At 43.6% G+C, this 16,280-nt stretch overlaps 1 protein-coding gene across 4 annotated transcripts in view; it reads left to right on the top strand.

Annotated features, from left to right (window-relative positions):
- magi2b (membrane associated guanylate kinase, WW and PDZ domain containing 2b) overlaps positions 1 to 16,280 on the top strand; it is an 88,146-nt gene that overhangs the window by 64,203 nt on the left and 7,663 nt on the right. For 2 of the 4 annotated variants that reach the window (XM_030097154.1, XM_030097151.1), the window contains exons 10-14: positions 3,805 to 4,334; positions 5,032 to 5,200; positions 14,167 to 14,198; positions 15,662 to 15,854; positions 15,986 to 16,077. In XM_030097154.1, the coding sequence (XP_029953014.1) occupies positions 3,805 to 4,334; positions 5,032 to 5,200; positions 14,167 to 14,198; positions 15,662 to 15,854; positions 15,986 to 16,077 (1,016 nt within the window). Of the gene's footprint in view, positions 1 to 3,804; positions 4,335 to 5,031; positions 5,201 to 14,166; positions 14,199 to 15,661; positions 15,855 to 15,985; positions 16,102 to 16,280 lie in introns of all 4 variants that reach the window. The other 2 variants (XM_030097150.1, XM_030097153.1) reach the window with 1 other exon arrangement.

Genomic DNA, 16,280 nt, shown 5'->3' on the forward strand with positions numbered 1-16,280 from the left:
ATCACAGCCGAGCGTCAGTATTCATCTGTTTTTTAGCGCAAAGTGAATTGGCATCAAGCGAAGCACAGCTCGGGGCATTTCTGAGCAATGATGATGTGTTTTTTTTTCTCTTTGCCTTGGGAAACCTTATCGTACTCCCAGTGAGTCCACAATGTCACCCAATGATGCCTTCAGTCTGAGAGTCTAATAAGTCTTTTATTTGCAGAAGCTGTAAAATAAGTGAAAGGAGACACTTTAGGGACATGTTCACAGCTTACATATTAGGACAGTGTTACGACACAGCAAGATTTTATAACCAATAAGAGAAATCCTATGAAAATATATCAAAGACAAATTGATAAATCATGAAATGTCTGACCTTTTTTGTTTCTTTTATACTTTTCAAATATTAAAAAACACAAAAATGGAACTTTTAATTTCCTTTTCTGACTTGCACAAGTCGTATGTGTAAGTTGACCCTTTAATTCTCATTCAGAAAGTCTTCCAAGTTGTGCATTCTCTAAATAAAAGGCTACAAAGCTACAAACACAAACTGCATTTATGTATCATAAGGGATTTTTCTTTGTGAAATCAATGTAAAGAGTCCTCCAGTGTTTCTCAGAGGAACAAGTCAATATTTCTAGTGTTGCTGTTCTGAGAGCAAATCTCTTCTAATTTGTTGCTCTTGTGGTGATTTGGAGCGTCGTTGCTCTATGAGGAGGAGATTCTAACGTTCTAAGACACCAAGTTTGCCTGGACGGTTGTTTAATTGACTGGCAGCTCATGTTGGCCGTGAGCGCTGACAGTGTTTGTGCAGTTTCAGTTTCTAGTGGTGGTAAAACAATCCCTGGTGTTGTTTTGTGTGTCCTGATGTCCTGCAGTGATTTTCTTACAAACAAATCTTCTTGTAAACAAAATAAATCTTGTTTTCCTTCAGTATCACAGAGCCAACTTTTCTCTTAGACATTCATATGACCACACTGCTTTGCAAAATAGAATTTTTATCATTTTGAATAGTGTGTAACTTATTCGGCTCTGTATCTTATATTCACCTATCGAAGATTGAACGCTGTGTGTCTGATGAAATCGGGTGAAGGAAACTTGTTCTGAGTGCCTATAATCTGAAACCGAGCACTGCAAGTTTCTGTGTCCTCAGAAATTTCAAGTTTATCTTTGAAAGGGTTATCAGTGGCCCTTGGTGGCGTATTTAGGATGCCCTATATTTGTGCCCCTGGCATTCTGTGTCCCACGCGAGGGCCTCGGTTTCCCCTCTGCGCTCTCTCTGCTGATGCACTCCAACATCCCTCTTTTAAAAAGAGTGGAAGAAAATGATTTTATTGTCCATAACTGTCAGCAGCCCACATAACGCCAACTTTATTAGTGGACATTATTGCTGCACGATAAGTCCGGTATCCATGCAGCGCTCCCATTAGTCAAGGTTTTCTCCAAACGGAGTCATGTAGAGGTGTCATTGCACAGTGAATTTACTACACCCTTGTGTTTGTGTTTCATTAAAAAAACACAAGCTTAATTAATATTTTGATATGGTTATTTGAGTAATAATGCAGTGCTGTGCGTGAAAACTTAATTATGAATTTGTGTTTGTTCAGCTACAATGTTCATGACTGAGGCAGCGTATCCCCACTTTCTGCATGCTGCTTTCAATGAGAAACACCTAAACATTGTTCCACCAGCCCCCGCAGGGACGCCACTGATTTAGATCGTTTTTAATCCCTAATGAAACAAACCATTAGTTCGAATCCTCTCTCAAAGAGCTGATGTTAATAAAAGTCAACAGTGACAGGAGGAGAGGAGAAGCGCTCTCCTCTGAACCTGTGATATGGCCTCATGCCGGGCCCGACTGGTGCCTAAACTGCTCATTTGGAGCTCATTTTGGAGCCGGGAATCCTCCTTCCCACTTTCAGTTCTGCCTCTTTCATGTCTGTCCCCCTGCCTATCAGTTTCTCTTTTATCTGGATTCTATCTCCCTCTATTTTATCTCCATCTCTCTCTTTGTCTCTCCAGCTTACCCTTTATTATGCTTTCCTATCTAACCATGTCATCTGACACTTCTCCTCTGTTTTCAGCCTCAGTATATTTTTATCCATTTTTTTTCTTTCTTCCTCACTGCTTTTTCTTCTTCATCCCTCCATCCTGGCCTGTCAGAGTTTCTCTCTCTCTATCTCTCTCTCTCTGTCTCTCTCTCTCTCCTCTCCACTCTGTGACATTGCCAGAGCTGCTCACACACATGTATGCGCTCACGCATTCACACTCATATGTGCACACACTCACACACACACACACACACACACACACACACACACACACACACACACAGACACTCCTCGACTGAGATTAGCTGGCCTATTTGAGCTGCTCTTAGGGATTGTGTACTATCCTGCCTGTGACATGTGGGGTTTATTTTTTATTTTTTTTTTACGTGCGTGCACGGCTTGGTGTGTGCGTGCGTGACAGAGACTGCCTCCAGAAGTGTGAAATACAGGATTTGAGGCAGCTGCGTTTGTCATGCAGCTGCGACTTTACGGCTGAAATCCATAACTTTCTGCACGTTCAGACTACAAGAAAGATGACAGAGTATCTGGTGTCATATTTGTGAATTTATTTCACCGGCTTGTTATGGTATGCAGGAATAACGTTCAACCGGCAAGACAAAGTGAATATAAATATGATAATTCAGTCCTGATTCAGTACTTTTCTATCCTGCATGTCCTTCTTGTGCCTGTGGTTTTCTCTGACTTTCTCACAGAATCCATTTGCATGGTGTTCATTGACATTTGATCAGTGTTGCTGGATCGGACAGGTGCAATGAGGACATGTTAAGAATAAATGTAGAAGCAGTGATGTACATTTGCAGCATGTTTCCAGCAAAGCAAAGGGAGTAGGCGTCATTATACATTCTGCATTAGTCTGAATTAAAATCTGTTTTCCTGAAGATGTATCAAAGCTTCACATGATCTTTTTCTTTGGTAGAAGTTTATGAAATGATGAAAGGAGAAGCACTGATTCTGCGTATTCACTCAAGTGAATGAAAAAAATATATAGACTCTGAAGATGTTCTCAGAGTATAAAAGTGGAAGGACATTTCTATTCACTGTTTCTGTTCTTTGGACAAACAACTTCAAAGATTCCCCTTAAAGAAAGTCCTGAATGAATGAAGATGTTGCTGCAGATTAGCTCCATTATCAGTGTTATGTGGTTCACTTCCAGCCGTGTTTCTCCACATTCATTTTCTGCTCTTTCTCTGTGGTGAAGTCTCGCCCTCTTCTGTTTGGTTCTTTAACATAGTTTTCACCTTTTCCTGTTAGTCCTGCGTGAAAAGCGCTAATGGTTACACAAAGGATTCGTCTTTTTCTGTGGTTAGCGCGGAGCAGACCACGGTAGTACCCAAAAATTAACAAGTAGAAGCAAAAAATATATATATTTGTAAGAGAAGTACAGAATGTAGAGAAATGGAGAACAGTTTTAAAGAGCATTAATACTTTGTAACTTCTCATGTCTGTGTGACTTCCTTCCACCTGAATATTTGGGATGAGGTCTCGGTCCTGACTCAGCCTCCCTCTCTCTCACCTCCTCGTCTCACACGGGCATTAATAGATCTGAGATTGTGTTCCTGCGCTGCCCTGAGAGGGACGGCGTGCTTCCTCTTCAGTGCTGCAACATGTTCTGATCCCACTGAGAGTTGACACTTGTGTCAACAGACTGTAACAAGTTGTATTTGTGTTGCGCGGCGTGCCCTACATAATCTACTGACACCGGATCTTATGGGAGCCGCGTGCGACTGACGCTCGTCCTCTCCTCTTCCAGGCGACGTCATCGTGTACATCAACGACATCTGCGTGCTCGGCACGACGCACGCCGACGTGGTCAAGCTTTTCCAGTCGGTGCCGATCGGTCAGAGCGTGACCCTGGTGCTCTGTCGAGGATACCCTCTGCCGTTCGACCCCGAGGACCCCAGCGGCGCCGCCAGCACCTCCCTGACGCCCATCGGCCTGGAGCACCGCCCTCTGGTGGTGAACGGGCGCAGCAGCTACGACCCGTACCTGGAGTACCTGTCGCTGAGCTCCCAGCTCCCCCCTCAAGCCCTGGCCCAGGCCGGCGTCTCCCACCCCGGGGACACGCATCTGGACGGCTCCTCCCTGCCGCCCACCACGCCCGGCTCCGCCTCGGCACTCACGCCCCACGACGACAACGTGTCCATGGCCTCCTCGGGGACTGCAGGCGTCGCCGGGGCAACAGCACAAGCCGCAGAGCTGCTGACGGTTACCATGGTGAAAGGGGCCGAGGGATTCGGGTTCACCATCGCCGACAGTCCTACCGGTCAGCGAGTCAAACAGGTGATCATCCCTTTTATTCACTCAGCAGGCACGAATAGACCAGCGAGGACTGACGGCTTCAGATCCGCCCGCTACTTTAACGGTCGCCAAACATCTGTTCGGGAATTGAAGGTGGTATTTCAAGAGTGAAATCTCAGGAGACAGCTAAAACTCAGCAGTCAGGCTGACTCACAGATTAATCCTGTGACAGGTTTATAACAGCAGGTCGAGTAAAATCTCAAGCAGGACGATATTCACAATAGCAGGAAACAAAGGGAGCCGTTAACAGTGTCATGAATGAACTGTGTTCTGGTGGTGCGGCGTGAAACCCCCCCCCACTGATGTGCAGTAGCAGGCAGGATGAGCTGCGATGTGACAGATGCTATTTCTTATCCCTGTTGTATTTATATTCGCACATCAGAACATCTGCAATCCTAAAACAAACATCTGTCTTATCCAGCCTTTTTGTGTTCAATCTTTAGGACTTATTGTATAAACAAATGAGCAAAAAAAAACCCCTCATCACTTCACCACAAATAATTTCAACATGAGGTGACACTTGAAAATTACCTTTTCTCCCACCGCCCACTGGAATATATTGAATTCAGCAATAAGGTGCACAGTGGAGTTGATCCATACTGGAATTCGCAGCACAGAAAAAAGAATCGCAGGCGTTGAAATGTAGTGACGGCAGCTGCATGGCGCTGTCGCGTTGCAGGTGCTGGAACCGGGATCGCAGGCAGCCGCTGGGCTCATCGAGGGAGATCTGATCCTGGAGGTGAACCAGCAGCCGGTGGCTGCAGCCGGGCACGGACGAGTCGTGGAGATGCTGAAAGAGTGTCCTGTGGGCGCGGAGGCGACGCTGCTCATACAGAGAGGAGCTACAGGTGAGACACACAGACGGGTTTTTACCCGGTAAATGATTTATCATCTGTCTATACAGTTTCATTCTTGATTCATAAAAGCCGCAAGAAAGGTTTTGAAGGAGAGCTAATAAAACTTGTCCCTAAAAAACTAATTCACAGCACAGACTGAGAGAAAATTAAAGTTTTTCAGGGCGTATAAATTCTAGTTACTTTTACATGAAAGTGAAAGTTCAGTCATTGTCAGCTGCTCTAATACGTGACGATGGTTTTTCATCTATTTACGACTGCAGTGGTGGCAAAAACTATTACGGCACAATTAATATCAAATCGCAACGTGACGTGCAGGTACCTTTCAAACGCCGGGATAATTTTAGCAAAATTAAAGAAGGGTCCAGCGCGAGAGCACCTGCCCGCTAAATATAAGTTGGCGTCTAATTGGGACGCACAAATATGATTTTATGTTTCCTCCTCAGCCCCAGCTGCATCGCTGCGAGAGAGGAGTCAAGTAGAGTTGACAGTGAGAGCGAAGAGAGCAAAAGAGATTTTGATTATGATAATTCTGAGACCAGTTCTATTTTTGAGCACATTCAAATCGCAGTGGTTCTGTATTCACATTTTATTCCACTCTCTCTGCCAGATTTTATTGTAGGAATGTTAAATAGTTTAGTAGCACGAAAATAATTTCATCTGGTGCCAAACTGCACAAATTACTGTATTATTTCCAGGGGAAAAAAGTGCATTTTCATAAAAACTGTAACAATTCAGACTTATTTCACAGACCACTGGTCTTCTGTGTTATGTATAAAAAAAGAAACTTTAATGTTCCTCCCCTGAGGAAATAAAACCGCTGCAGGAGCAAACAGCCACAGGATACATTATTAGACCCCGAAAAGAAGGAAGCGTGGAAAGTGCAGCAAACAATATGCCGCTGAATTTCTTTCATATGTGCTGAGTCATGCGGAGAAAACACCAGAATATCAGACGTGTCTAAATATAAAAGTGTTAGCAGATGTCATACTAAGTGTTTTGTGCGTCATACCATGTGCTTCTCAGTGTTTTCCAAAAGCGGCTTCATCTCAAACATGTCAGATGTTTTTTTTTTTATTTTCTTTTTTTTCTTTCAGTAAAACAGACCGCAGAACCTCAGGGAGTGATTTCAAATGCAGCACATCAAATGTAAAATGAAGTGGAGAGTTGGGACAAGCGGTACAGTTAAGCTCACGGTTCGGCGTAGTGCAGCTCTGTGGGTAGAGATGGTGCCGACACAGCTGAGGGGAAAGCTTTCTCATCCCCACTGTGGCTACTCATCTTCAAAATAAATGCAGTTATTTCGCTGCATTGTGCTTTGGACAGGAATTACCGGCGAGTAGCTGCCAAACGAGCGGAGCCGGTTGATGTGATGCTGTTTATCTTGCTGTACTGACTGTACTGAAGCGCCTCCACAAGCAGCGTCTTCACCGTTCCCTTTCGCGCAAGTGCATATCCATGTGCTGTTAAATGAGGGAAAAATATAACAATTAGGACAGCATGAAATGAAAAACTTCCATGATGCAATTACATTTTTCCAATATGCATTCACTGAAACACACTATTTACTGAAATCCAGTACGATCACTCCTCCAGTGTTATTGATTTCTAAATTGCGGCTCATTCAGCTCATAACACTTGACTTTTAATGGTGCTTTGTTATGCTAGGGATCCATTCCTGTCATCAGCACCCTCCCATCTGTCCCAAATGATTTTTGTAAATTGTCATGGGGGAATAGAAGATGGATGTGAATGTTCGCACAAAAAGTAATGTCCAGCAGTCTTACTCTGATTCTCATTGATGTTTTCTAAAAATGAATAAATAATTTTAGTTAAAAATGTAGAATATTTTTTCATACATTCCATAAATGTATTTTGTGCAGATAAGATCGTCCTGCTATGTCTTTATCATGGCAGAATGTTAGTGGCTGGGATATATTATCCAGCAACATACTGAAATGCTAAAGCGCAAGGAGAATCTGCTGTAGGTCAGATTGAGATTTTTAGACGATTGGGTCAGTGTTTCTCTAAAACTGCAACTTTAGTGAGGTGGGTCCAGCCTGTCGTGGTCACTTTCTGTCAAAGCACTGTCCCGGGTCGCTATAGGTTCATGGGTGACCGAGGCTTATTGGTGCATCTGGTCCACTGAGGCCTCATTTTGACACAAAAACAACTTGGTGCCAGAATCTGCAGCCCAGCTTCAGAGCTCTCCTGAAGTCCCTGCATTGTGCTCAGTGCAACCTTTGGCAAAAAAGAAAAAAAAAAGGGAACCTTGAAGTATCAGATGGAAACTTGCAGTGCTACGGCTGACTGGATTACATCTGCGCTCAGACGGAAATGTCCAGAGGTGGCAAGTAAATGCTAAACGGACTTCCCTGAGATAGCAGGTTTTCACCACTTCAGCAGTTTCTGAGCCCCCAAAATTGCAGTTGGAAGATGACCAGCTCCCCCCACCGAGCCACAGCTGCCCCCTCACCAACATTCCACTCAAGATCACATTGGGCAAAGCTGGCGTCCCAACAAATGAAATACAGTCATGATAACTGCAGCACTGTGGCTAAAGAATTGAAACCCCTATCTGATGTAGCTGTGGAATATTCTCTCAAGTTATTAGTACACTGAGATGGGGCCTGAGTTCCTTTTGAACTTAAGTAGTAAAATACCTTAAAGCAATATTTGCTTCTGGCGTATACTTTACAAATTAAGTGTCTTTTAAACCAAATACCTTTTGAAATCAACCACCTTTTCAATTCATACATCTTTTAAATCATGAGATTAGATGAAATTAGTCCTTCAATTCGCACAATCAAACACAACCGAAACACACTGGTTTGGAAAAGGAACAAAAATCCCACTCTGGTCCTGTGTGTGTGTGTGTGTGTGTGTGTGTGTGTGTGTGGGCCCACACACATATTCACTCCTCAACCAATACACCAGAACCATGTATTAAAGATTGTTGCAGGCTTGGTTGGAAGCTGTGGTGCAGCGAGATCCAAAACTTAGTGGTTGCTTCGCTCAAATTGGGCAATAAGCAAAAAAAAAATGGCCATTAGTATTGATTTGTACTCAAGCATCAGGTAGTCGGCCTTCAAGATCACTTCATGCTCTCCACAACCGGACGCTCGCTCGCTCGCTCTCTAACGGCCGCCCACAGACTTTTTTTCGCAAGCAGCATCACTTTTCCCGCCCCCTTAGCTCAGGGAAAGGCCTGGATTGGTTATAAATACTTTAAAGTCCAATGACAAATGAGCATTACGATGAGTAACTTTTCAGACTTTGCCATGTTAGGTTGCACAATCAAGTGTTCTGGCTTCAAATCAACTAAACATCATTCATAACTATGTGTTAAACTCTACATTTACTCAGCTGATCTCACAAATATTTTATTAAATCACTTCAATCCATTTTAACCAGTGTTTCTTTTTTCTTTTTTTTTTTTTTTTTTCCAAAAACAGGAAATCAGATCCAATAAAATGAACTTTCATTCTCTTTTTCCATTTCATAAAACTATTTATTTACAAAATTCCCACAGATTTTATGCCCTGAAATAACATTGTCTTTTTCACAGGGCTACAGAAAGATTCCACTGTGAGATTAGATATTGATTAGCATCGTGGAGCAACTTTATTTATGAGCAAAAAAAATAAATGCACCACGGTAAACTGCTCAGAGTTACATCCTGACCTCTTTAATATACTGTCAATGATCCCGACATTAGATTTTCTCTCACAGGCTGATCCTGTATAAACGCACGCATCGGTCTTTATACGCCGAAGCTTTCTGTTGTGTTTGCTCCGGATGTGCTGCAGCACAGCGGCTAAAGACTAAAACGCAATGCTTGTCAACTGGCCCGGGCGCTGAGAAATTCATGAGGACGGTGTGCGTAATGCAAACTGCCTCAACTACTGTTTAACAGTCAGGCGGTTTTCTGAACGGTGTAAAGAAGCAGATGGATTTCTTCTCAGGCGGCTCACGAAATACTGGCTTTGTTATGTAATCTGAAAGTTTAGGAGCCAGGAGACAAGCCAAACACCACATTGTACATGTGGAATATTTTTTTTCCACAGCTCAATCTGTAGTTTGTTTTCTGTTCAAGTGAAAAAGATGAGTTCATTTTTAACTTCAGGTCAAACACAGAAATGTTAGGATTTGAAAACTTTTTCCGATAAAGAAAATGAAATAACATCAGCATTTCCAGCACAATGTTTTTAATTGGCGATATAGGTTTTTACCTCCGTATGCCCGTCACCATAGCAACCACTCACTCACTGCTGTGTGTAAATTGTAGTTTTCAGTTTAATTTTTTATACGAGGGCCTTTTTTTTCTTCTGTCTGATTTTATTAGCAGGATGTATTGAATGTCAGAAGCTGTGCTCTCTTTAAACTTCTTTAAGATGACTCTTTGTCTCGTTCTTTATATCTTGATCCAGTCTGCCTCGGTGCATCCATATGAGAAACTTCCTCTCAAGGGCACGGTGTTTCCTTCCGCCCCGAACGCTGAGGCAAACACTGAATTCTTTCCTGATCCGACTGTTGGCTGTCTGCATTTAGTCTTCAGGACCTGCCACATGTTGAATCTTCGCTCCGAGCTCTGCATCCTAATGAGCCGCTCCACGCCACCTTTAACTTTCTGCACACGCTCAGCATTTTACCTTCCTCTTGAAGTGAAAGGAGGAGGCGATCACACACCCTCAAGTCCAGGAACATGAATCAAAATTTAGTTATGAAGTAGCAGGAAGAAAAGGACTGAGAGAATTTCATAGTGGGGAAGTTTGAAGTGCCAATTTTGTTCAATATACCCAGAAAGACATGGTATGAGGTCATTTTCCTTTTTTTTTTCTTCTGTTTCCTACATGATTGGCCTCCTACGAGCAAATTAAATCGCACACTGACAGCTTCATTTGTTTGACATGTGCTCCTGCTCTTGTTCTGAAAGAGGTGTTTTGGTCAAAGGTCAAAATTTGACTTGATAATACCCCCCGAGCCGCCTCTCCCGCTGAGCCGCCAGCCTCCCCTTACAAACACACACTGAGCGGCACGGCCGTTAACTGCGCAGCACCGTTCAACATTGTCAAACAAATTTCCACAAGTCTCCGGTCCTTCGGTCATTCAGAGAGGCGGAGTTCATGAACCCATTGTTCACGTTAAACGTGACACGCGGCGGCCCTGCACTTCACATTTCATCCTCTTTTCGTGCCGTGTGTCGTTCCTCTCGAGATAATTTGCCAGGAGTGAGGAGTTCATTTACATTGTTTCTGAGACGATATCAGAACTTTAAAGAGGAACTATGGATATGTTCTCACTTGCATCGTCCTTTTCATGGTTTGTATTTAATTAGAGATGAAGGCAATCAGTCTCATATGAATCTCAGGTTTAATTAATTGAAGTGTGACTGGAATTATTACTGCAGAGCCGGAAAGCAATCAAAGACATTAGCTCTTCGTGATCTTGATTTATCAGACTATCTATTGTCAGAACTGCTGGATGGTTTGTGGATGTTTTCCTTGTCTTGGTGTCCCGAGCTCAGCTCACGCTACGTCACTGACGAGTGGAGATGTATGACAAAAAGCTGTCTGGCCCAGTGAACTGAATGCAAACTGTACGTTCAGTGTCTCGATTATTAAAGCTGATACATTTTGCAGTGTGTGACGAGTGCAAAGACTCTGGTGTTCTACACTACAGCTCTACTTACAAAACCATTAGGACAATCAATAATTTGCAGTTCTTATAAACACACATTTTATTCACAGTAGTGCATTGAGAACATGTCAGATGTTTTACATAAGATATTTGGTAACACTTTACTTGAAGCCCCTCTTTATAACACATTATAAGTAGTTATAAACACTAATACATGATCACAATGCTTTATAACTGACTATACAGCAGTATACAGCAGTATACAGCATAGGATTAAGGTTAGGGTTAGGGTTAGGGTTAGGGTTAGGGTTAGGTCCTGGCATTGTGATCATCTATGAATGTTTATAACTATAGCTACACATGTTATAATGGCATTATAATGCTTTATGAATGTACTTATAATGTGTTATGCAGGGGGGCTTCAAGTAAAGTGTTACCAGATATTTTAACCTTCCATTGAAGTATGAACACTTTGATTGTGATGGCAGGAGCATGTTGGGGACGGGAGGAAAATAAATCCGTGCAAAAATCACAAAACATTCTTTAGTCGTATGTCATAAATTTTCAGTTGTACCTTCATCCTGCAGAATGAAGAGGAGAGATAATACCCAGCTCCTCATTAGCATCTAGTGTTCAAATATCCAGCATCTCTGTTTCAGCATTTCAGTTTCAGTAACATGGTGTTAAACCAGGCACTGCGTCCACGACAGCAAGGCTTCACAGGGGAAGAACCCGGGTGCTGGGTCTGCCTGTCGACAGCCTGGACCTGTCGCCTACATGAACATTTCTGTCATCATAAAAGGCAAACTCTGGCAAGGAAGACACATATTACTCTATCAAAACTCAGGCCGATGGTCTCCTCACGTATAAAGGCTTTCACAGATTTTGGAGAAAACACATGCTTTTCCATATGTGTGGATGTAAGCTAGTGCCATAGATCAAATGTTGTAGCAGAGGAGCAGAGCCAACATCTGCCACCTGGTGGTTAACCTTTGCAATCCTCTCCACTCAGATTTCACAGTCAGACAACATTTTGAAAGTGTGCTGAAATTCAATACACAAATTAAATTACCCTGCACACTTTTATGCAACATCGTGTGTCAGTTCACACACAAACGCTCACAAACAACTTGCACATGCCGAGTTGAATGTGAGATCCCGCCTTTCTTCCAAACATGTCAGTTCCTCTGTCAACCGCACCACTTCAGATCAAACAACTCAAAACAACGACCCCAGAGGGACTATCAGCCGGACACACCGGGAACTCCTGGCTCCTTCTGTTTGGCTCTCCTCTCCATGGGGTGAACAAAGGGACAAGGTCTTTACACTGACTCATACATGACAAATGTCTGAAATATTCCAGTATATTTTAGATCGCAGGTGCAGAATTTCTGAGCAGGACACCAGTGAAATTTAGGTTAATGATGCTATTTCAGATGTGTGACTGGAAACGGTGGTGCTTTCTGTAAGACAGACGTGGTGTTAGACTTCTGCCGTATGTGTGACTCTGTGTGTGTGTGTGTGTGTGTGTGTGTGTGTGTGTGTGTGTGTGTGTGTGTGTGTGTGTGTGTGTGTGTGTGTGTGTGTGTGTGTGACTGCTTCACTGTAGCGTGGGCTCTCTGCCAGCGTTCCACTGAGCTCCGGTCGTGTTCACAGCTCCGTCCCCTGACATCCCAGTCTGAAGCAAAGCCAACCACAGACTAGAAACATTTTGCAGCACCAATGAGGACGCAGATTGAGGCCGTGGAAAAAAAAAAAGAAGAAGAAGGTGTCGGGCTGCATGAGCCAATCAGACTAATCTGAAGGCCATCCAGAACTCAGCAGGCTAGTCTGTGAGCCCGGCCTGCCAGACTGCTTGACCACTGACTTGTGATGGAGGCTGCGTGAAGCCTCTCTAAAAGCCATTCACTAGTAATTCATCAGCATGCATACGAGCGTGGCACACATCCGGCACATACGCCGGTGAATTGTATTAGCATTTAAATTAAGCCGGGCCGCATCTGTAAGGACGACGGTCCTCTTTAATGTGAGTGGACATTTGCCTAGTAGCTCATACTCATTTCTGTCAGTGGGTCATTAAAGAAAGTTTTTTAGAGAATGAGTTATTAAAATTCCTTAAAGGCTTCCCTGAAGGCCCGTATTCCCTGCAGAACGCGGTTATTAGCCCCAGCCTCCCACAGCGCTCTCCCTCCGCTGCTGCTGCCACTCTGCTGAATCATTTCAGCACCATGGATAGCTCCACTCAAACTCCCATTCATGTCCACAGCGCTCATGCGCAGGAGTGTTTTCCACCTCCTCCACGCCAGGGACAAACGGCATTTGGCCTCAGAATGGAAAACGTTTCCAGGTAGCTACGATGTTTTAAATGGAGGAGGTCTGGAAATGAAAATATACAAAATCAATTATAGACGTTAACGAAATGGCATAAAGGATTTTCTGTTTTTATTCTGACTTCACATGGGCGCTCACTGATCTGCTGTATTTCATTTTCGTCAAATCTCCACTCCTTGGCTGATTTTGATTGGAAGTTGCTCCATTATGCCCGGTTGCTAAGTGCCCCGGCCTTCATCTCAACATCTAAAAAAAGCAGGCAGAGTAATTCCAGAAATATATTCCGTCCTGTGCTCCCTGACATTTCTTGTTAAATCTCATAAACTGAATAAATATTAAATATAACGCGATTCTCTAAAGGATATTTTACAAGCGCACACAACTGCTGAAGGATTCATGCAGGCCCGTGCTCGAGGAGTGTGTTTATGTGTTTCTATCCACATGTGAGAAGATTCAAAATGACTGTTTATACAAGTCAGCCACCGCTTGTTTCCCCTCATGTCTAAATGTATGCATTTGGGTCTGATACGCTGTATGTCTTTGATTCAGCGGCGTCACAGGGGAGAAGTGCTGATGAGATTGTTGCTGTGATGTGGAGTGCTTCCTATATGCAGATATAATACCACTTACAGAGTGAGAGACGGAGAAAAGTGTGAGTGCTCGTGTATAATGGGGGTGGGGGTCTGTTCTTTCGCCTGCGGCTAATGATGTAATTATGTCGAAAACAAATGCAACAACCAAGCTCATTTAGGAAGAGTTCGACAAAAACAAAGTCAAAACAGAGAAATATGAAGTCGGCAAACTGAGAGTTTTTGTCACTCATTAGTGGCAGATGATTTTTGATTTTTTTTTTTTTTATTCCATTAAACTGAAAACTATGCACACCGCAACCGGTTGCTGGTATTCATGTTTTTGTTACCCTCAGTGTGAATCGCATTATTGGAGTTTGATATCTGTTCACCGTGTTTTTTTTCCTCCCTCTTCCTCAGGCCACATCTCTCCGTGGAAGGCATCCAAACAGGTACAATTACCGAGCTAAATGTGTTTCTTCTTGTGGGCTCAGATCGGGCTGTGTTAACCCAGACGTGTGTGTGTGTTTGCTCAGTGTTTTTATGTTGCTCTATTGTGAATCAGCGGCTCCTGACCCTGCTTATTAGTTTGATCACATCAGATGTGACACCTCAGCAGCTGGGGAGAAGCTCTTCAGATTTATACTTAAGCTGCACCTGTTGCATCTCATACAATCAGCTCTCATTCATGTTAGACAGAATTTTCAGACACGATGGAGCTCACCACGCTTCGTTTTAAAGTGTTAGTATTGATTTAATTTCATTATCACATCTGGTCCCGCTTAAAAAGACATTTTTCTTTATTGCATAAATTAGTCGCTGGAGCACATTTACCTAAATATACGCTCATACAACTTGACATGATAATGAATGTTTTGTCATTGTTTCAGTCTGATTATGATCTGGGTTATCGGTCTCTCAGCATTATTCTCCACAGCTTCCGCTCATGGTTCACCTTGTGTTTGTTGTTCCAACTTTCCTGTCATCGCCTTTTGTTTGTTTGTTTGTTTTTTGTATTATGAAAACATCTTTCTCAGAGATAATTCATCAGAGGAAAAGCAGAGGCTTTATTCATCAAAATTTCATCGTTGGATGTTTGATCTCCTCTCTGCCGAAGAACTGGCTGACAATAAAGGCCGTTTCTCTGATGGAGGCTGATAAAGGAGGAAACTTTCTCTGCACTCACGTTAAATGTCAGTTTTAGAAGAGAGTGAGTCAGCAGGATTCGTCACGTCACGACCAGTCATGTGGACAGATATCAACCAGGCTGCAGAGTACATTATTTTCAAGTGTAAGATTGACATTTCCAGCACACAAAGAAAGAAATTTCATGCAACTTAACTTTTTTCCGTGAGAGCAAAGGACAGAAGAATATCCAGCTGGAGAACCATTTTAAACTCAAAGAAACGACGTTACAACATGTAGAGCTCTTTTTGGCCCTGCTCGCTTAAACAGGTGAAGTAAATTCTCAGATCTTTCTCTGGCTCCGCTGCGAGTGTGAGCTGTTACTGTCGGAGACAGACGAGACAAAGTTTAACAGTGTTCAGCGTAGCAAGCTGAACACGGCCTGACATTTTTAACAACAGCCTGAGATAAGTGAGGTTTCATTTGTGTTTGCTGCCAAATCAAATCATTAACAGACTGATGCCTGAGCTGTTTGTTTATTTCTGTATTTTCTTTTTTTTTTTTTTTCCACACGCTGGTATGATCGCTGATTCTGTGTTCCTGCATTGTTGATGAGTGTGGCTTTGTGAAGTGGAACTGGGAGCGCTCACTTATCTGCCTGCCTTGGTTCAGTCAAAAACTTAATTCTCCACATTTAGACTTTAACCGTGTTAAATAGGCGTGTATAAGAAACAAGCCGACTGACAACAGGTCTTCAATCAAACATCTGCCTGTGTTCTTCTCCTTCCAGTTGCCCGACCAGTGGGACCCACACGGAAGCCCCCAGGCCAACCTGTCCGGCCCGGTCTTGCCACCCTGCACGCCTTTCCCAAACCAGCCTCAACATCGCACATCTGTGCCTGACTCCACTGAAGGCTTTGACCTTAACAAGCCCGACCCTTACGACCTTTACGAGAAGTCCAGGGCGATCTATGAGAGCCGACGTGAGTGCAGAAGCCCTGAGTTTGTCAGTCGATCGTTGCAGATGGGAGCAGCTGTCAGTAACACAACCTTCCCTTTGTTATCGGTCTGTGTGTGTGTGTGTGTGTGTGTGTGTGGTGTGTGTGTGTGCCAGGTCCAGAGTATGAAGAGGTGGAGGTCCACCTGCTAAGGGAGAAGACCGGGTTTGGCTTTCGCATCCTGGGGGGAGACGAGGCCGTGCAGGCTGTGAGTCCGGACGCCCGTGACAAGGCTCGTATGGGACGGGCTGGACCACAAGCACTTTTAACCCTACACACACACACACACACACACCTGCCTCACTTGACCAGCATCTAACCTCATGTCGCACATTTGACCAGGAAACTCTCCCCACTCACACACAGGCACTTCATCTCACACTGCCCTCACCCCGCTAACTGCTCGGCGCC

Source organism: Salarias fasciatus, chromosome 7, assembly GCF_902148845.1.
Source record: "Salarias fasciatus chromosome 7, fSalaFa1.1, whole genome shotgun sequence".
NCBI lineage: Eukaryota > Metazoa > Chordata > Actinopteri > Blenniiformes > Blenniidae > Salarias > Salarias fasciatus.